General features: G+C 42.4%; 1 protein-coding gene across 3 annotated transcripts in view; it reads left to right on the top strand.

The window, feature by feature from the left end:
- Nucleotides 1-2,967: 2,967 nt before the first annotated feature.
- Nucleotides 2,968-21,716, top strand: part of PRKCE (protein kinase C epsilon) — a 298,545-nt gene continuing 279,796 nt past the window's right edge. For all 3 annotated transcript variants that reach the window (XM_074863552.1, XM_074863553.1, XM_074863554.1), the window contains exon 1: nt 2,968-4,091. In XM_074863552.1, coding sequence (XP_074719653.1) covers nt 3,744-4,091 — 348 coding nt within the window. In that variant the 5' untranslated portion in view covers nt 2,968-3,743. The remainder of the gene's footprint in view (nt 4,092-21,716) is intronic.

The raw sequence follows: 21,716 nt of genomic DNA, 5'->3' as shown, positions 1-21,716 counted from the left end.
TGTTCTTTGCTGTCCATTGTTCAGTTTTTGAGACCATTGAGCCAATTTTTCAGATGAACTTTGCAGGAAGCGTTGTAATGTTGTTCAATATACCCAAGTTACTGGATTTTGAGAATATTGTTCCAGGGTCTTTTGGTAAGTTAATAACTGCTCGGTGTTAAAAGTTCAGTCTTGACATAAATATGCTTTCCCAAAGTATAATTAAAAAAAATATATATAAAAATACATGAAAACAGTGCAAGGTGTGTGTATTTTCCTAAGCAGCGTAAGGCTGGAGCTGTCTGATCCTAAGTGAGCTTGTAAATCCTTATTCATGCAGGGGGTCTTCTTAGAAAAAAAGATTTGTGAAACAAACCTTAGCTTGCTTCAGCACATGGAAAAGTGCAGATGGCTCAAATTAGGTATCAGGGCCTAGCTATGTATGCAGTAGATTGTATATGTAGTTAGCCAAATATAAAGTTTATTTATATTATTTTGTATGCTGTGTTAATATTGTCTGTATTTATTCAGACTTTTGTAATACGCATGTGTGATCTCACAGAGATGCTAGGTCATTAAACTCACCATGGAGACTGTGTTTACTTAAATCTTACCTTGGGCATGTGGAATACACGTAGTTGCAAGTCTCTTAAAAATAAACAGAAAAGATTAAACACTGTATCAGTTTGGCTTTTATGCTTTCCAGTATCTAAGGAAATAGAGCATATTGTTTACATTGCCATTATTGAGAAACAACACAAACACATCCAGAGGAAAGATTTAATTATACTGTTCTTTCTGACACACTAAATGAAAGACCATATAGCTTAATATATAGTACTATATGCTAGGTTGTGTATGGGGGTGGGAGAAAAGGAGTAAGTGATTCTTGTATTTCTAGTGGGGCCTGTGAGTATGGTCCTTTACAGAAATAACGTGACAGATCTATCACAGCTGCTATGAGCCCAGGAAAGGCTGAATTGCGAAGGAAGACATTTCCCATAACCGGCTCCGTATCACAGCTTTGTATCAAACAATTCTGCTTGGGGATTGTCAAGATGATAATGAACATGGAGATTTTACTGTACTTCTATTTTGACTAGTAGATTAAGTGGCAACAGGCACCAAAAAGTCTTTCTTCCATTAATGTGAACGTTCTCATGACCCATAGGCTTCATTAGTACCATATCGTCTACCTGGAAACTACTCTGGAAGCACAGATACTGGAGCTATTTCATCAGCTGCAACCATAACACCTGCCCCCTGAGCCATTACCTGTAGAAATCCGTAATTATCTGCTCTCCAGTCAGGAATATCAGGTCCAGATCAAGGACTGGATGCTTATCTTTCATGTCCTTATTTGGCGGGATCCAGGCAATCGAGTTTCTCCTTTTTATATTGCCTGAATCTCCGAAGCACCCCAGCTGCCCTCCTGGGTGCCAGCGCTGGCCCTTGGTTTCCCTTGCGGTATTACAGTGAATTCAAATCCCGTTGAAGGGCAAAGCCCATCCATTTTCCAATGACTTTGTCACAAAAGACTGGCAAAACCAGTAACTGAAAATAAATAAGGCAGTGACAATTTTCACTGAAGGAAGCCCTCTAGATCCTAAGTATGTTGGTTCTGGGGAGGAGAAAGCCAGGTTGCCTATAGTTTCCCGGTTATTTGTTACTTGGTACCACGGTGATGAAAATGACTTAAATCTTACGTGACATGTAGACAACGTTCAATAACATTGCAAGTATACCGTTTTATCCTTTCAAAAGATTTTTTTTTTTTTCCCCTTTCCAGTACCCTCGCAGGGCAGTGGCGACTGACTCCCCGCGGTGCCCCCCCTCAGCCCCGGCTCCAAGCCGGGGGCAGCGGGGAAGCGCTGGGCGCCGGGGCGCTGAGGTGGGGCAGGCCCGGGCCGGCTCAGCCGGGCCAGGTGATCCGCAGCAAACAAAGGGGCTGGCACCGACCCGCCGCCCCACGGGGGGACGGGCGTTCCCAGAGCGTTCTCTGTCCCCCCCCGGGCCGGGCAGGCCGGGCCGGCACCGCAGGCAGCGCCTGCCAGCCGGGAAAAGGGCAGCCGCGGCCCGGGCCGGGCCGGGCCGGGCCGGGCGGGGCGGGCCCCGGGCGGCCGCTTCCCCTGGCGGGGACGGCACTTCCCGGCGCTCGCACACCGCGGGGAAACTCTTCCTCCGGCCCGGCCCCCGCTGACGTAGCGGTGTCTCTGCTGCCGCCGCCGCCGAGGCCGCGGGGGGCGGGGGGGGGTGGGGTGGCGGCTGGCCGCGGCGGTTGACGGCGCGGGCCGGGGCTCGGCGCTGTCACCGGCGGGGGGGAGCGGCGGGCTCGCCGCCCGTGAGGCGCGGGCCGGGGCGCGGCGCGGCGGAGGGGTCCCGGGGGCGGCGCTGTCACGGAGAAGAGAGCGAGGGGCGGGCAGCCCTGCGGGGAGGGGCCCCCGCCGCCCCCCCCGGGCCCCGCGGCGCCAGCAGCGCCCGGCGCGGGGGAAGTAGCCGTGGCGGCGGCAGCGCCGCGCGGCGGCCGGGGGCAGCAGCTCCGCCATCCAAGCGCGTTAATAAAAGCGGGTGGGGTAGTTGCGGCTGGGGGTGGTTTTTCCAGGCTTGGCTCCACACTTTAGCCTGGGGGGGGCGGTCGGCGGAGGCCCCCGCGGAAGGCCGCCTGGCGGGTGCGGAGGAGCGGCGGCCCCACGCGCGGTTCCCCCTTCGGCCGCGTCGCTCCCCCAACAGGCAAAACTTTGTACAGAGGCGCGGGCTCACCCCCACACGCACAGACGGGGCTGCCTCGGCGCGCTCGCACAGCGCGCACACACACACACACACACTGACGTCTTTTGCGCATTTCCTGCACCGGAGCGAGCGGCGGAGCGGCACCGGCGGGCTGGGGCTGGGGCTGGCGTTAGGGCTGCGCGGCGCGGCGCGGAGGGAGGCGGCCGGGAGGAGGCAGGAGGCGGGAGGCGGGCGGGGGGCGGCCGGCGGGAGGCGGGAGGCGGCGGCGGCTCTGCCCATCGCCAGGGCGGCGGCCGCCCAGCCGGAGCCCGCCGAGACCCGCGCGGGCCGCTCCGCTGCCGTCGCCCCCCCCACCCCCGCCCCATGCGCGGGGGTCGCTCCGCTGGGTCCTTGGCCTTGGCGGCGGCGGCGGAGGAGGAGGAGGAGGAGGCGGCGGCGGCACAGGACGGGCGGCTCCGGGCTCCGGCGCGGATGGAAGGTCCCCGGGTGGACGTTCGCTGAGCGGAGGCTGTGCAGTAGGCAGGGCTGGTGGGTCGGCCGGTGTTTCTGATTTGTGTGTGTGCGTGTGTGTGTGTATGCGTGTGTGTGTATTGTTGTGCGGCGCACGGGCAGGACTGGCGTGGGCAGGAGCCTGGGATCGCGGCGCTGCCGCCTCGGCACAGACTGATCCAGGATTATGGTCTAGGTGAAGGGAGAAGGCTCTTGCTCACCCCAAGGATTGATTATGCTCGGGTTTTGATTGCATTCGGGGGTTTCTGCAGCCGCGGGCGCCTCCCCCCTCCCCGGCGGCCCCCCTCCCTTGTTTTCCGTTAGAAACACGGGCAAGAAAATAAATGTATTCACTGGGTGTCGCAAGAGCAAAGGCTAAATAATCAAAGGTAACAGCAGCAGCAAGGCGAAGAGACCCGCACTGTATCCTGCTCCCCCACTCCCAGACCTTCCCTCCTATTTATTGGCGAGACCTCCCTCCCTCCCTCTCGGTGCGAGTGCGTTGTGCGAGTGTTTAATCCCAGGAAAAGTGCAGCCATCCAGCCATGGTGGTTTTCAATGGCTTGCTGAAAATCAAGATCTGTGAGGCGGTGAATCTGAAACCCACGGCGTGGTCTCTGAGGCATGCGGTGGGTCCCAGGCCACAGACCTTTTTGCTGGACCCTTACATAGCCCTCAATGTGGACGACTCCAGGATCGGGCAGACCTCAACCAAGCAGAAGACCAACAGCCCTGCTTGGAACGATGAGTTTGTCACCGACGTTTGTAATGGCAGGAAGATAGAGATGGCTGTTTTCCATGATGCCCCCATCGGGTACGACGATTTTGTAGCTAACTGCACTATACAGTTTGAGGACTTGCTGCAGAACGGGAGCCGCCACTTCGAGGACTGGGTGAGTGTTCGCGCTGTGGATACATACACATACATATGGTTTTTAGTGGCATGGCTCTGGATGCAACATCTGTCTTGCAGAGCTAGGTTGCCAAGGGCATGTAATGGCTCTGAAGGCTTTTCATTATTTCCATGCTTTGTTATACCGAGATAGTCATGGTTACTGTATAGCTAATGCATGTGGTCTACAGGCAAGGGAGGAAAGAAAAATATGCTGAATCTAAGTAAGAGATGTGTAATTACCACTTCAGTTTCTGAAATTATGTTGCATAAACGCAAGTCTAGTTATCTTATTGTGTTTGAAAAACCCCAACCAAATGCATCCATACAGAACGTTACTGCAAAACCCAGATCCAGCACTTAGACTGAGTTCATCATTTCAATGTGAATGCTCTTGGTCAGCCTGACAATGATGAGCCTTAAAAATCCAGACCTGACCTCTGATACGAGACACTTTGGGGGTCTTCATGCCACTCGGAAGCTCACTGCATCAACACTGATGCTCCTCCTTCCTTTCCCCAGACGATCTATACCTTTATGCATAGAGCTAATGCAATGCTGCTTCAAATGCCCGAAACTGGTAGAAGGGTCCTTCTTGGCCCCAACCAGGCAAATTCTGTTGCCTGTGTACACAACGTATCTAACAGCTTCTACAGCATCTTAAAGACACAGAGGCTAACATGTCTCAGTGGGAGTACGAAAAAGCTGGAAAATCCTTGGTCTGACATCCTCAGGTACTGTGATTTAGCATGGAAAAATCAAACAAACAAACAAAGAAGCACAGGAAACGTGAATATGCACATTTCACATTTCTGCAGTTAAACAGTTAAACGGTATATCCTTTAGATAAGATGTATAATAAAACAATATTAACTGTCTTCTCATTTTAAATGTGTCCTGCTTGACCAGCCATCTGAAATGTCTGCTCATTTTTATGTGTATTTATTTGTTATGGTCAAGGATACTAGTTGGGGCAATTTCTTTGGCAAACAGACAAAGAACCCAGGACCAAAGTAAAAATAGCAAGAGTTAATAGCTCTGAGTTTCATGCGTTCTTTGGGGCTTCTTTACTTAATGCAGTGGTATAAAGAGATGTCAGAATGATGGAAAGGTGTGAAAGAATTGGGCTCTATTTGTGCTGATTAGGAGCTGAACAACTTTACTGTTAAAACTTTTGTGTTTACAACTTTAAAATATTTTTCACTTCTGCTACATATGTTACACCGCGATAATTAGGATCTAGATTATTCTGATGCTCTGAAAAGCTACACATTAGTAATCTTGGATGGTAAAACCGGGTGATAGGCAGAGGAAAAATAGCCAAATCAGGAAAAGACAAATGCAGCAGTATTGCAGATGTCTTTTACCTGGATTGAATGATAATCAAGTTGTGGCTCTCCCGAAATCAACAGGGGTTTCATCTTTGAGACCAACGGGACAAGGACGTCACCACAGATTTTTAGTGAAAGAAGAATAATTTGTTATATTTTTTTTGTCTATGGTATATGTTGTGGGTTTGTCGCCAGATCTGGAAGGACCTTGCGGGTTGCAGATGCCAAGTTTGAATTTTGGTGGGGCTGGTGTGCTGGGGTGTGTCCTGGCTCTGATTTTTAAGGTGAACTCAAACATCCGAACATGTTCCCTAGATAAATAGTGGAATTTAACAGATTGAGGCCCATTGTAAACATTATCTGGCAGGAACTACATAGCTGAATCAGATAAATGCTGTGTTTTATTGCACCAGGATTCATTGCTGTCCAGCATTCACAGGGTGGGAGGAGATGAGGGAGTGACTATGCTTGTTGTCTGTTGATGTGACAGAATTGAGGACATGGCAGTGGATCATAACTGGTCAGCTCAATGTAATACAGCTTCTGAAGCATCACTTACCTCATTTTGTGCTGTAAATCCTCATAGTTTGTCTTGTGTTTGTGCAGTACATATAATACACAGTGTACACCACCCACTCTGTATCACAGAATTGATGGGGAGGCAAGTATTTATAGGATTGTGCTTTACCCTTTCCAAAATCTTCCCATTTACTGAATGTATTGCTGTAATTGTAATACCAACTGTGTTTATTGGATTGTTAATAGATAGGGATTTTCAGAAAACTGGCTCTTACAAAAGCACACTAGTTTTTTTGTCTGATTTCACTGAGTTAAAATAAGGCCTGTGGCCATGAATTTTTCTATAAAGTCTATAGGGAAGTAAATAGATTTATTGGTATCTTCATCAGTGCTGGAGTCTATATTAAAACCTGGAAAAGAGAAGTCGTCTATGAAATGAATGGGTTTCACAGAAAATGCATGTGGCCTAAACCAACGTTAGACTAAGATCTGCTGGTACGATACAGTCTCTTCTGTTTAATAAGAGGACTAATTCCTTCATTTCACTCTTAGCATTTAAGGCAGATATTTTTGTAGTACTCTTTCCCAGCTTTATAACAAGCACATTAAAAGCAGCAGTCACAGGAACCCATTCGTCCTTACTGCCTGAAAGATCAAATAAATGCAACCTAAGAAACACTCTTGGAGATCATAAAGTCTTTCTGTGCCATGCTGAGCGTTTCCCTTTAAGCAGTCCTGAAAGTTTCAGCTGGGTACCACATACTAGTTGAGTGTGTTTGGTGTAATTGCACTGCTGTCCCTCTTCACCTTCAGAATGATGCAACAGTTCTTACAGGACTGGACTGTCACTATTTAAATAGGTTTGAGAAAACGCTTGTGTGCTGAGAACAGCTCTTGTCAATACATTAATAGCTTTAATGCTTTCAGTCTCATATAATACTGCATGTATTTCTGTAAGAAAATTTCAATATTTGTTTTATAGTATCTGCACTAGGGTCAGGGTTATGTTACTTATCCTGTAATATATTTCTAGGTTCTTGTCAGAAGTCCAAAATGCAAAAAAGATTTGCAAAGAAATAATGTTTTGGTTTTTTTCCCCTAAAAAGAAACTGTTTCTCTCTTTAGCGAGCTCACCTACTTTAATTGTTTTTTGCCATGGTGTAAATCCTTGTATTTTTTTGAAGGGATGAGTTTTTTTAGGAAAATACAGGGTATTTTTCTCACTGTTAAGCCTATGCTATATACTGATGCCATGGTTACGGTAGAAACACTGATGATAAACAAGTACAAAAAGCTTGAAATCATGATAGCATCTATTGTATTAGGACGTCAGATAAATATGCAAAATCCTGGTTCCTTTTATCTGCAGAATATTCAGCAGTTGCAAAAATTATTTTTAGCCTTATGAATATATTTATATAAAAATTAAAAAAAATCAAAGTTGTGGCCTAAAACAGTAGTTCAGGTTTTACTAGATGGAAGCTTTTAAACAAAGTATATACTTTTTTTTTTTTAAAGATCAATATAAAATATTTGTTTGGGTTGCTAAAAAAGGTATAGTGACAATTAAGAAGATGGCTGCTTTTCCAGTGGTGCATCAATACAGACATAGCACAGTAAAAGTGTCAGTTCTGCAGATTTTTTTAGTCATGGCTACACTGCAGTTTTAAAGACAGCTTTGGATTTATGACATTACAGGCTTTTCTGTAAGCGCATAAAATGTTATACAGAATGTCACAGAGTAATCAAGAAGTTGTTGGAGAAGTTTCACTCTGAAAAATATGAAATACAGAGCAATAAACAACCTGCAAGTTCTGATGGAAAAAAAACTAATAGCATGAAAGCTGTGGCTATGTTTTCTTGAGTTAGGTAATTCAGGTAATAATTAAGATTGTCTTTATCTAGCTTTCTTACATGTGGCATATGTAAATGTTTCACTTGGGTTGGTAATGCAGCTACATTTTAATCAGGAAGGAAAATTCCGTTGATACTTAGTCTTGTGGTTACACTCCTGTGAATTAGCACGATCAATGTTTATGTGTTTGGGTGATTGGTAGCATAGGTTCTGAGTTCAAGTTCACTTTCCAGAGCTGACGATAGATGAAATCAGTGTGACTGGACCTATGCCAAAGACTCCATCTAAGGGTCTTAGCCATTAGCCTGGCTGTACACAAGAAAACCTATCGAGTCGTCCTAAGAAATCCTTTTGCGGGCTGAGTAGCAGGACTCGCTAAATCAGTGAGGACATCACAACGTTTAGCAAGAAAAGCCTCTCTTTCCACTGAAAATATTTTACTGCTATATTTAGTTTAATGAAACAAGTTTAATTTTCTGCTGTCTTAAAAAAATCCCTAACACTGTCAGGAAAAAAATAAAATGCAGATCTCAGTGAGCTTTTCTTTGCTAGTCCTAAATAGCTTCTGTACTATTTTTTTCTCTGTAGTGCTGCTTCTTAAGATCTAAATTTGAAACATTATACTTTTTTAAAAGCATCATTTCATGTTTCCATTTTGTCATTGTGAAGTTAGTTATGAAACTGTGCCACCATTGCATAAAGCAAGTTTATTAGGAATTAATATCATAGCTCAATAACAAGTTGGTGATGGGAAACAGCATGGGGAAGAAGTACACTCTTTTACATACTTGTTGAACTGTTGAGTTACATATTTTTGTATGGTTACAGTGTACTATTGAAGAAATTTTCCTATTGGAAAGACTAGGTCTTTGAATTGCAGTCCGTACAGTGAGAGACCTAGGTTAATGGAGCTCTGAATGTCACCCAAATGGCAGTAACAGGGGAGGGATTAAAACTCTTCTGAGTTCTTGGTCCCGTGAGCTGTCCATGGGTGTGAGAAGCAGAACTGACTCCTTCCAGAGCCTCTAATCTGAATTAACTGGAAAGACTACTGAGGTGTTTATCAGAGTTTTTCTGTTTGTTTGTGTTTTGTTTGTTTAAAATGCCACTTCTGCTGCTGAAATGGGAACTCCTTTCAGTCAGCAGGTGATCTGTTGGAGCTGGCAGACAGAGTGGAGTCGTCATCATTTTAGTGCAGGTCACCCCATGCATTAACCTCTGCTTGTGCCATACACTGCTGAAGGTTCGCATTGGGCTAGCAGAGTGTAATTGTAGTGTATTTTTATTTTCATCTGCTGGCCGAATTTATCTGTGCTGATGGTGTTTAAAGGCCTAGGATTTTGCTTGTGAAAGCTTTACATCTCATCTAAACTGTGGTTCATGGGCTGCTGAAAAGCATTGTTATCAGAAGAGTATTTGTTGAAATGAAAGGGATATTGCTGTCCTGTTTGATAGGTTTCTGCATGACAAGGCTGTTGCTGAGCAAGGTCTGTCAGGTTTGGGGGGTGAGGGTGAGAGAGCTAGAGGGGATCAGCAGGGTTTCACAGGGCCTCAGCATAATTGTGAGGGTGGGTGGTTGTCAAGAGGAGATGGGAGATTTTGGAGAGCACTTTGTACAGGTAGGGGTCTTCCTTGCCTTCTCCCCCTGCCTGTCTCCTCCTGTGCCTTCTCTTTTCCCTCTCTACTGGGGATGTGGTACAGTCACCACGCAACTCACCCACTATCTTGTATCAATCCCTTTCTACAGCTGCTTAAATCTACTCCTACTCTTTGCTGGAAATGTTCTCTCCTAACAGCCTCTGCTTACCTGCAGTGCTTCCCAGCCTGCTGAGAAGCAATAGAGGGGGAAAAAGCTGCCTCTGTGGTTGCTACTGCAGGGAGAGAGAAAGGGCAAAGTGGGGAAAGGAAGAGATGAGGCATGGAGAGAAACCTGGAGGAGGGTAATGAGTAGTTGCTGCTGCCCCACATACTCCAGCTGCCCTTTTGGCAACAACAGAAAGCTACACATGTAGGAGAGGGGGATGAGCTGGCATAGGCAAATTGACTAGTTGAAGGCTGTATGCTGCTCACTGACCTGTTTTTGTTGTTTTTTTGTTGTTTTTTTTTTTTTTTGTCTGCTTTGCTCAGTGTGTAGCTTTTGAAGTCTCACTTCAGATGTGAAAAAAACTGCTCAGGGCATGAAAAGTATGTAATAGAGCATGCATTTCACTTAGTACTGAATTATCATACATGTAGGTCAGGATTTGATCCCACGACTCATCCTATCTCATCCAATCTCATCCTATTGTTGCTAACACCAATATTGATACTTGATACAAAGTTCCATGTAGTGAAAGTAATTCTGCTGAACTCTGTAGAAAATACTTGTTAGAACAAAGTTACTAGTAACAGAGTCCAGTTCACAGGTGTTAATTCAAAGCTGGACTTTAAGAAATGTCCAAGTGGGGTGAAAATGATTCCTGCATACCCTTCTTGTGCCAGTTTTGAGACAGTGCTTATCATAATTCCAGCTCAGGCAGTTCCATAGACCCTATGCAGAACTTCATGGTTGCAAGTAAACCATTGATCTCACTGGATTTGCGGGGTTCACTGCATTTCATGGAGGCAAGTGTTTAAATTCTTTCCTCAGCTGGGGCCTGTGTTCCAAGAGAAAACCAAGAATAAATAACATTTAACAACATCCTTTACTTTTATTTTACTTCTACTGATTTATTATTCTTCTGCAAATCTTGCGCATGCAAGCCTGGTTTCTGCTTTCCTCAGCCATCAGGACTAAAAGTTTGCCCTCCCTGTCCAGAATTCTTTAAATACTGCCGAAAGGAGGGTTTGATTTAAGTTGGAATTGTACGACTTGGCATCTAAGTGTGATTAGTTTCCACTCCCTAACTAAACTTCCATTTAAATAAATTTTTGGGGGGGTTTCAAATTTTGAAGGGAGGCTGTGAATACAATTCGTAAAAAAATTAGAGTTGAGAGCCCTTCTGCTTGGAATTGGCTGGTTGAATTCAGTTCTGCTTTAGCTGGTACTGTCTTCATCTCCTTTCACTCCAGTTATTAGACTGTAAGAGAAAGACGTCTATCTACAGTTCAAGATAAGAGAGGTTTTGGAAACAATAGGGTATGCAAGTAATGGGAAATCTGTGGTCAGAGAGGACTGAGACTTTCCCTCCATCCACATGGAAAGGTAGGGCTGGAACTATCTGGGTGTGGAATGTGATCAGAAGTCCAAAGACATCTTGGAAAACTGCCAGTTTGGGGGGTAACCAAACAAGCCCTTTTGTCAAGAGCAAGGTCTGAAGAATGGGGATGTTTTGCGTGCCCTTTTGAGTCATGCAAATTGTAGCAGTTACAGGGGTTTCTACCATTTGGAGGCAAAGTGGTCATTACCGAAGGCTGACAAAACCTTTTAACCTTGTGTTTGTAAGCGACTGTTTTCCTGTTTGTCAGGCAGTCACTAGAAGATTTTAAAAGTATATTCGGCAATATTAATATGAAACGGCAACTGTAAAGCTAATAAATAATTCTAGAGATTGGGTAACTTTCATGGCAGTTGTGTACTTTGCACTATATTTTAGTAAAGCAAAATGCAAATGAATATGATGTAAGAACATCTGCAGAATTATCTACTCTGATCATTATTCACAGTCAGTAGCTTGAATTGTTAGTAAAGTTGATTTCTGAGTGTTCTCTCACGATCCTCTAAGAGTTAAAAAATCTTAAATTATCATTGTTGTGATTTAACAGAAGTTACAGAAGCCAAGATTTCACATATTTCTGAATAGCACAGCTAAAAAACCTGGTGATATTGGCATGTTCCCATTAAATATAACAGGAGTTTTAACATTTATTGAAAGCAGTGTTAGAGAAATGCTACACAGTTCTAAGAGCTTTTCCCCCACTGAACTCTGTAGGGCTTGAATTGTTGAAGAACAGAAGTAAAGGAATTTAGAATTAAAAAAGGCAAAGTTTGATTCCATCGGAGGCTCACAGGCAGCCATTTCTGCCTTATATCGGCTAACTTGAGCTGATTTAATTGTTCCAGACAATAGAATCATTTTGGTTGTTTCTGGTGTCCTGCTGGGCAATTTCATCACAGGCAGGAACAAAAAAGCATGAATAATGGCTAGATGTTACCAAATAAATTTCACGTCTGCATTGTTTGAGCAGCGAGCCCCCATTGTATTTCTGTATCTTAAGTGAAGAGTAGGCAAACTTAACACTTACTGTTTCCAACTTAGTATCTTTCAGTACTTTACAGTATACGCAACAAGCCTCTTTTCATGGGGGGGTAAGGGTTTCTTACTCATTTTAGAACTCTTCATTCTTCAGTACGCTGGCCTTTTTAATGCCGTAAAAAATATATGGCTTTGTCAATGTTAATATTTGTAAGTATCTTTAGATAGTGATGTGGCAGCAATGAAGGAGATGTAAAGGTGGTGGAGACATGAAGGGAAGACTGATGCATACTCTACACAGATGATGAGGAAATGGTTGGAATTGCTTTGCTTTGTTTCACAGATTAAAAGTCAGCAAGACGGTAGTGTTTCCTCCTTCCTTGTTTTCTTTCAGTTTCTTCTTTATCATCTATTCTGTCTTCATGCTGCCAATTCTCCATCTTTCTTTATCTGTTCTGGCTTCAAGATGGTCGAGAAATGATAGGGTGACCTTTACAGGATCACATAGGATTTTGATGTTGGCCATGCTAGCAGGCTACATGAATGAAATGTCCTGCTATAGATCCCTACAGAGACCTATTGCAAGTACAGTTTTGTTGCTGGGACCATATTTACTCTTTGCATAAGTCTTTGTGGCATCTGTCAACTTCCCTTCAAGGTAAGATTGATCCATGGTCTTTGAAGATGATGTCTGAGAATGTGTTGGAAAAGGAAAGGCTAAGGGTCTCTCATGCTGTATCCACTGTGTTCTCTTTCTTACATGGTTATAGTTGGATTTATTGAGGAATATTGTTTTTTCCTTTTCCTCTGAGTTTCCTTGCCTTCTCCTTCCTTGTAACCCCATACTGCTTTTGCACCTCTCGAACATTTGACCTCATGGCCCACTTCTTTTCTCCTTAATCTTCTGCTGTCACCTTGTTCTCAAGTATTGGCTGTCTGTTTTAACTTTTCCTTCATTTTTCTTGTTATTACTTCCCATATATCCATATTGCTGTTATTCCCACCACTCTACCTCTTTCCCTCTTCTTGTCGCTCTGGTGGACCAGTGAGCTCCTCCTGTCAGTAAGAGTCAGAATCATCTTCAGTATCTGAAGCTCTGTGGGATTTTCCCAGCCGCTCTCATCCAGAGCATGTCACCACTGTGCTTCTCAGCAAGCAGCAGGGAGCTAACTGATCAGACTGGTGGCTAATCTTCAATCAGAAGAAGCGATGTGCTGAGTTTCCAGTTAGTTATACTACAGAAGTGGTTGATGGAGGAAGTGTAATATAGTAGCTTTGAACTTCAGGCAAAATGCTATGGTTTTAGCAGAGTCAGTGGGATGTTGAAGGAACATGATCTGTCTCTGGAAACTGGACTGTCCCAAGCAATGGGAATGCTTGTAAAATTTTAGTTGGTACTGACTGTTGGGATTTTCAGGGACTCCTAATCACAGAAAATACCTCATAGTGTTTGTTTTGTTTTTCTATAAAGTGAAATTATGGTTTCCCTCTTCAAAAAATTAGAGTCCAAGCACAAGTCAAAAAAGGCAGATTAGGGAAACCAAAAGAAATAATGGGAAACTGCTTACCAGTGTGAAAGGCTGTAACAGTAGCTTAGCAGCATCTTATCAGCTCAGCCTTCCTTGATGTCCCTAGTTTAGAATCCCAAGGGGAGAGGTAGTAGTGGAAATTTTGCCAGAGATATTTGGAGATCCTGATGCTTTGCATGATGTGGTGTTTCTCTTCAAGGAGTTGGCAGGTTTAGAGGGACAGCCCTTATGATCTAGTCCATGGTTCCCAAATTTCTAGTTATTTCTGAGTATCCCATATATCTTCAAAAGTGCTTGGGATCACTCACTTTTATACTGCACGATTTTTCTGTATAATTCCATGAAAGCTGGTATTAACTGTATTTGAGCTTTTTTTCTTTATCAGTAGTTGGGTTAGAGCACTACCAAGTACAACAGTCAAATACAAACATGATATATAGGGTTAATCTTATGTACTAATGTCACTGGGCCGAGATAAGCTTTGTTAGGTTTTATTCCACACCTTTATTCTTTGTGTCAGCAAGTTCTCAGAGCCATGCCAATGCTCTGAGAGGAGGAAAGAAGAGTTTTATTAACCTCTCATACTGATTTTGTAGAAGTGTTGCCCATTGCATGAGAAGCCAGCAACAGTGCTTTTCACTTAAAGAGCAAAACCTTGTAGCTCTTTCTGATGATCCTTATACAATACTTTATTTTATATACATGTAGTAAAGTCCATTACTTTAAAAAGAATATTGGTTTAGTGGTCATATTTAGGAGCTAGCTTTGCATGTGCATTTTTTTATAAGGCCATGTAAAAGGTTTTAAAACACAAATTCAGTTAAACTGATTTTTAACAATTCTGTGGTGTGTTAGCAGCCCAGGCGCCAGGACCTAGATGAGTTCCTGTGATCTCTTTAGGTGCTCTTTCCTTGCCAGTTCATGCTCATTCTTTATCTGCTTTGCTGGTTCGCTGCAAGATGCCTTGGATAGGGTATCATATTACCTTTTTGTATGTATCATTTAGTAGGACTGTGGGGTCCTGATCCTTTTTTGAAAGGTGGTCACTGTACAACAGTAGTATAGTATAAAAAAATAGATAGCTACAGTTGACCTCTGTCATAGCCCAGCGCAGTGGAAAAAGCAGAAAATTTTCTGCGTTGGTTTTGTTGTTACGTAGGTGTGTGAATAAGCAAAAAACAATATGCCATAAACAAACACAAAAGAAGTTTAAGTCTTAGTGTGTGCCATACACTGATGACTGGAGGGCACAAGTTGTCTTGCACACCAATTCAAACCTATATTGATTTTAATGGGAATTTCTTTGAGTGGTGTTACCTGTTGCTGAAACTGTTGAGAGCACGTGTATTATTTAGTTGCATACATAGCAATTTCTCTGTGCTACTAGCTGAGTTAGGGAGATGGGTAGTTGAATTACCATCAATTGAATTCTTTGTATGTTTAATATTGCACTTTGTGTATTGCTCAGAATTGAGGCCTATTGTAAATTTTTCAGATATGTGGAAATCCCATGAAGAATTCAGGCTCCTGATTCAGCAGTCTTTTGAAAGTGTTACCCAGCTGTCTTTTCATCAGTGGTTATTTCGGTGTTGTATCTGTAGTAAGCTCAGCTTCTGAACTGTTTATGAATGAGTTTGTGAGTGCCCTGTGAACTGCTTGGGAATGCATTGGTCAGAACTGTCGGTTCTGACCAACAAGCCTTCTCTTCGGTTTGGTATGTACATGTTTTCTTGCAAGGGGTATTGTTCGGAGCATTTTTGAAGTAAAAAAAACCCAAACCTAAACTAAACCCAAACCCTTAACTTTTTGCTTTTTTCTGACGGATACTTCATTAATTAAAAAATAGTAAATCATTGCATATTTCAACAAATAAAATGAAACAGATCTCTAGCCTTGTTTAAATGTGCTCTGGACATCAAACTGACAGGCTCTAACATGTTCCAACTGTTATATTTGGTTTAAAATGTGTGTGCTCTCCAGCCAAGCACTGTTTTGCTGCATCAGTGTTATTAATACCGTAAAGCTTTCAAAATCCTTAGTGTAATCCAAAGTTTACAGTTTTTAAAATCAGGTTTAAAATCAGATGTGAAGCGTGAGAATGTAATTTTGTCTTTTATGCTGTTCCTGAAAGACCGAGGTCAAAAAAAGCATCTGACTGAAATGGAAGGGAGGCAGATTGAGAAATGAGGGCAGCTCTGGTGAAGCCTCTTCTCCCTACAGCAATCTCCCACTGGACTGTATGGGCTTCTTCTGTTTGGGACCTGGGTGTAATTGTGGCAGTGATCAGTAAGACAAATTACAGGCCAAATGTTTTGTAGAACTGCCAAAAAGTTTGCAGCTCTTCCAGCAACTGTGAATCAGCCCTTCACCCTGTTTGCGGACTAGCAAGTAAAATCTGCTTCCCAGCAGTAGTGTGCCGGTCTGCAGAACCCCTGTGTATAAGCTTTATGCATGGTTAAACAGCTTTACAATACAAATAATGTGACGTCTCGAGACGTTTTATGCACCTATGAAAATGTACTTGATGCTAGTGATATTCCCAGTAAGACAGGAGTGAAGTGCTGAAGCGTTCTCAAAGCATGGATGCATACATTCTGGCAGGGTGACAGTTTTGAACGCAGGAGTTAATACTTTCTCTATGATAACACTCACAATGTGTTAGGTTATGCAGAAACAGAAAATTCATAGCTTCTTCCTGGAGGATCTTATGCTGTAAAATAAGAAAACTTATTATCTCACTTTTGGATAATAAGGTCATGAACTACAACATAAAATCTACAGAGGTTTTGGGCCTGTGTGTCAAGATAGAAGTGACATGCAAAAGTCATAGAAAATGCATAACAAAATACAAATTATACTTTTCAGAACAGAAGTATGCAAAAGAAATAAATGGTGTGTTATTGCAACTTTTAAAAATGTGTTTGAATGCCCTTGGGGAAGCAGTAGTTGTCTAACTGAGTAGTTAAGAGAGAGTGTTTTTATTCACGTGAGTCAGCAGAGAAAGAGGCTGAAGCTTAAGTTGTGTGCCAAACCAGGGAACATGTAAATAAGACAGACGGACAACAAAGTGAAGCCACTTTGTAACAGACTGGATTACACAAATAAGGAAGATCATATTTGCAGCAGGCTTTATTGAAATAAAAATTTCAAAATGTCTTAACAGGTCACAACATAAAGATGGCTGTTGTATGTATTGCTTGTTTTTTCTTAGTGTTTGTGGTAACAGATGAGGTTGGTGAATTAATTTTCACAGTGCACAAAGTGTTCCTGATCCTGATTGCTTTATGGTCTGAAGTTTTAGTGAGCCATGAGATAATGTGTAATAACTTCATCATAATCTTGCATGCTGTGAACTGGTCAGACAAGTTTTTACATACTTAGTTGTCCTGCATCTACTTGTGATATAACACCTTATCTCCTCTCTTTCCTGTAATTTTTGCCTCTATTTCCATTCACGTAATTCCTTCAAATAATGAGGATGTCAATGATGGGAAATGATGGGATGAGCATTCACTCATAATTCAGGTATAAAAATCTTCTTATAAAATGAATAATCCAGCCTTTTATACCAGTGGTTCCAGAAGAGGCCTTTGTCTGCTTTTGTTTTACACGTAGTGATACATAGATCTTATCTGTCTCAGGTAGTAATGAAATTAATTAGCAAAATATCTGAGTCTGGAGAATCTTGAGCATAGTCATCTTCACAGCATTCCTAAGAGGAAGTGTAATGGATAGAGAAACTGTGTTCCTCCATGTCACCCAGAAGTATGGCACAAGCATTATGGTTTCAACCTCAGAGTTTTGCAATGGAGGTGTCAGTATCCTCATTTTTACAGAGGGGAGGCAGGGGCTGAGACCTCGACTACTGAAATAAAGTTTCTGCTTGATACCTTTTAGATATCTATCTTTCTGTCTTGCAGCTTCTTCCTCATCTGTCAATCACTCTTCTTACTCTCCTTTTCTAAAAGAAGGATTCTTACCGTCACATTTCTATTTCCTTGTAGCATAGCTTTTGCAGGCTATTGGGTGTATGGTTTGGCTGTTTTAATTCTGCCACCACTTTATTGTGGGGATGCTTTCCTTCAGTTGTAGTGAACAGACAGACATGCAGGGCCTCTGTCTTGCTGTGTTCTTGACACTGAAGCTTTCTCTATAGAGGTATGGATCTATAAAACAAGGTTTCCAGTCTATCAGAGCAAAGTCAGTTTGCAGTTGGGCTGCCTCTCTGAAGGACTAGTTGGGGGCAGCACCAGCTTTACTGTTATAGTGAAAAAATTACCATGTAGGGGTATCCTGTATGCATGTACTTGGAGTGTCTCTGGTATTGAGCCTACCTGTGTATGAATGTACATAGGCTGTCAAGGAGGCTGAACAGTTGGATGTGCAAATCCCTTTGAAATGTAGAACGAATTGTTTTGAGCACCTTTGAAAGTTGTCATCCTAACTCATAATTTTGTATATCATTTATAATCCCATAACTGTAGTTAATATGGTAGAAGACAACAGCAGACAGAATGTAAAGTTGAAGTATTTGTTGTTTGATCATTCATGCACTAAATTCAGAGGAAAGGGGAGTGCCATTTGGGTCACTCATTTGAAGAAGCAAAACATTTAATTTTCCATTTTTAGGGCCTCATCTTTGTTACTAGCAGTAGAGTGGTTTAGGATCCTACAGCTGGAGTTGTGTGAAGAGGGAGTAGGGGCAGCTGGTGTGTGCTGTGGAACAGCTGTGCAGTGCAGCAAAGTCTGATAGCCCAACACCTGAGCGTGTTTATAAAACAGATACAGTGAGATTGTATTGGTGTTGCCTGCCTGGCAGACTACTAGCCTGTGGTTTACACAAGGCTGTCCCTGGTTTTGCAAAAGCCACAGAGCCACTATACAGGATATGCTAACATGGTTTGGGGTTAACATGCTATGCTTCAGGATTGATCCTGGGTGGGATAAATTTGGTGCAGATTATAGCAACTGAGGCTAAAAGGAGGTGTCAGTTTAGCTACTCAGAGTTGCTTTGCAAAATTATTCATTATTTATTGTGTTTGGAGCTCAAATGAAGTGGGGGAAGGACACAAGGTACCTGTTGCCATCCTTTCACAGTGAAGAAGTGGCATTCTATTGGGTCTTTTGGTATTGTGTATATTATTGAGCATCCTGATCAGTATAAATTTAACAGCTGGACTTGTAAGGGTAGTAAAGCTTTTTACTTACGGTTCTTTCATCCAAAAGGTATTGTGCAAACACTACAGAAAAAATGTTGAAATGTGGGTAGTTAAGGTCCATCATACTAAAGTGGGAATATCAGTTTTGTGGTATTAGGTGAAACTGAAGGCATTGGAGAGCAAAGGTGATGAATTTATGGCTTCGGTTACTTCAGAGTTTTCATCTGTTCATGAGAATTAACTTTAAACTCACAACGTATGCATTTCTGTATGGCCATCTAAAATTTAATATTGACTTTGCAATACACTGGTCAATGATCTACAGCAAGAAACCAGCACCCTTAGAATCTAGTTTTATAGATTTGCTTGATTTCAAATGTATGTGGCTCATGACATTCAATTAGAATAGTAGCTTAAGGGAGTATTTTAACAGTTTGATTTCTTGCTGTAGGCTTATAATAGTGTGACACCTTTGATTGCAGAGAAGCTACGATTTTCTTGCATTAGGCAAATATGAGAAGACATGGTGCCCAGATACAACCAATTGTCTTCAAATTCTCCTGGTGTCAGAGGTTTACTTTCTTGGAACACTAATACTGATTAAGGATGAGCTTTGTTAAGACCAAGTGTTTTGAATGTAAACTAGAATTAAATGAATACTAGATGAACACAGATGTGTTTATTAATATCATTGGCAGGTCCACTGTACAATGTGAGACCATATAAGTCATCATCGCTTCAGTGTGAAGTTAACATTTGTGTCCTCACTTCTTAAAATATGAAAGTTATATGATAGACATTCATCTCAAGGCTGACGTATTTCAACACCGAAAAAGGGAGTGAATGGGAGGTGCGGTCCTGAAAGTATCTCTGCTCACAAACCAGGTTCCGGGTAAGAGCAATAATTGAAGACCCTGGGTAGGTAACTCCTTTGTGCCTCAAAATGCCATCTGCTCCAAAGCACAGATCCCATGTCCCAAGGCTTACATCTTCAAACCCATGGGCTCAGTGCTATTTTCCCTAAACCCTGCTATTCTAAGGGATGCTACTTTTCCAGTACCACTTCACCCTTGTATTTCACTCTCTCAGTGGTGCTTGTGATCACTGTTTTATTTATTGCTGTTTGCATCTCCTCAGTTGAGAAGTACCTCACTTCTGCTCCTGGCAGAATTTAAAAATCATGGTGATAGGCTGTATTTATCAAAACTCCTATGAGGGATCCTGGTTCAGAAACAGAGTATATAGCCATGGAAGACCATGCAGAGAAATGAAAAAAAAAAAAAAAAAAGGTTTTGGCTCAGAATAACTGGACTACATGAGGGCAAAAAGGGGTGAAATAATTTATCTTCCTTTATTTGGGTATGTATGTCCAACTCATTCTGTATTTTCTTGCCTGTTAGGAATCTAGGAAAGGAGGTGCTGTTCTTCACCACCAGTGTGTTCTTTTTTTCCCCTGGGGAAAGAAACTGGTAGCAGCTTTAGTTACAGTTAACATATTTAATCATTAGAAAGCTTAATTTGAAGACCTGCTTTGTTACACTGTGGTTCCCAGTGGCTCCATCCAAATGTGAGATAGGTATGATGGATAAAACACATCAAGGCTGTGAACATGTGTCATAGGAAGAGGTTATGTTGATGGGGAGATGTTGGGCAGCCTCCCTTTTAGGGTCGTCTGAAAGGTAACTGTGTGAAAACAGATACAGAAGGAAAATATGTTACTGAGAGAGAACAAAAGCAAGTTTGGTCAGGTATTTCAAGGCCAAGGCAACTCAGTTGAGTTATAACTGGCTCTTACTAGCACGCCTGAAAAAAGTAATGTTCTGTGCTTCAGCTGGGTGGCCCTCAGAAAGGGGAGAGATTCTTTCCTGCCTTTTGAAGTCATCAAAGAATATGAGAGTAATCATTTCCAAAGTTATCTCTATGTCGGAAAGCCTCGCTGTTCAGGATAAGCCAGGGTAAACAAAGGACAAATAGGAAGTGACTTTTTAAAAGTATGGATTTGAACCTGCAAGGTGCTGAGTGTCTCCAGTGAAATGCTGAGCTCGCTTGATTTCCAGTAAGTTTATGGAACTCGGTTCCTGACAGGATCAGGTCCTAAGATTAGATCTACTCTCTGAAGTAAAATCAGGTTACTGCTGTCAGCTTTTTTTAACTGCCAATATTGCTTGCAGTGCACATCATCAGTGCTCTGTGTGTACACAGACATGTACAGCATTTGAGTAAAGATAGAAGCTAATCTACAGGGACTGTATCACTTTCACATTTCATTGTTTGTCTGTTGTACTAATAAGAACTCTGATATGAAAATGAGACATCAAGAGGGTAAAAGCAAAGGTAAAAGCAAAATACCAGATGCTTACTGGCAAAAGGAAAAATCCTTCTTTAGTTTTGCTCTCATGTTTAGGAGCATTTGTACGTGGTTTTCCCTTATGTAGAGTAAAATAATGCCAATTTGTGTAGTACTTTTCATCAGTAGATTCCTAAGTGGATGTCACTTTGATGAATGTATTGAATATGTAATCAAGACTTTTGGTTAGAGAAGCATGTAGTGATGTAGTGCTTCACTTTCAGATGAATTGTAAAGCCCTTCACATTTAGCTTTGTTGACTTCAGTGGAACCATTTGTGGTGTATGGGTATCTCAATACACTACGGCCAGCATGGAGATTCAGAGCTTGCAGAGGATATTTGAAATAGACTGCTCCTCTTCCACTAATATGTACTTTACTGTCCCTATAAGATTAATTTGCTACCAATATTCTGACTGCATTGTTGGCATTGTTTGAACTAAGGGTGGGTATAATGAGACTTCACTGCTAGTCATGCCGAAGGGGAAAACTACCTGTTTCTTCACAGTAGTTTCTAGAAGTTACACAACAAAATCTATATGCTCTAAGTGTGAACTGAGAAATGTACACACAATAGTCAGACTGATTTAGTCCTCTCATAATTTATTGCTGTTATGATGAGCAAGTGGCTAAAATTTTTTTCGTCTGGTTATTGCAGCATGTAGAAATAAAACCCTTATCTGAAATGGTAATGAAGTTTTTAATGGCATG

Source organism: Strix uralensis, chromosome 3, assembly GCF_047716275.1.
Source record: "Strix uralensis isolate ZFMK-TIS-50842 chromosome 3, bStrUra1, whole genome shotgun sequence".
Taxonomy (NCBI): domain Eukaryota; kingdom Metazoa; phylum Chordata; class Aves; order Strigiformes; family Strigidae; genus Strix; species Strix uralensis.
This window is presented reverse-complemented; position numbering and strand designations above follow the sequence as displayed.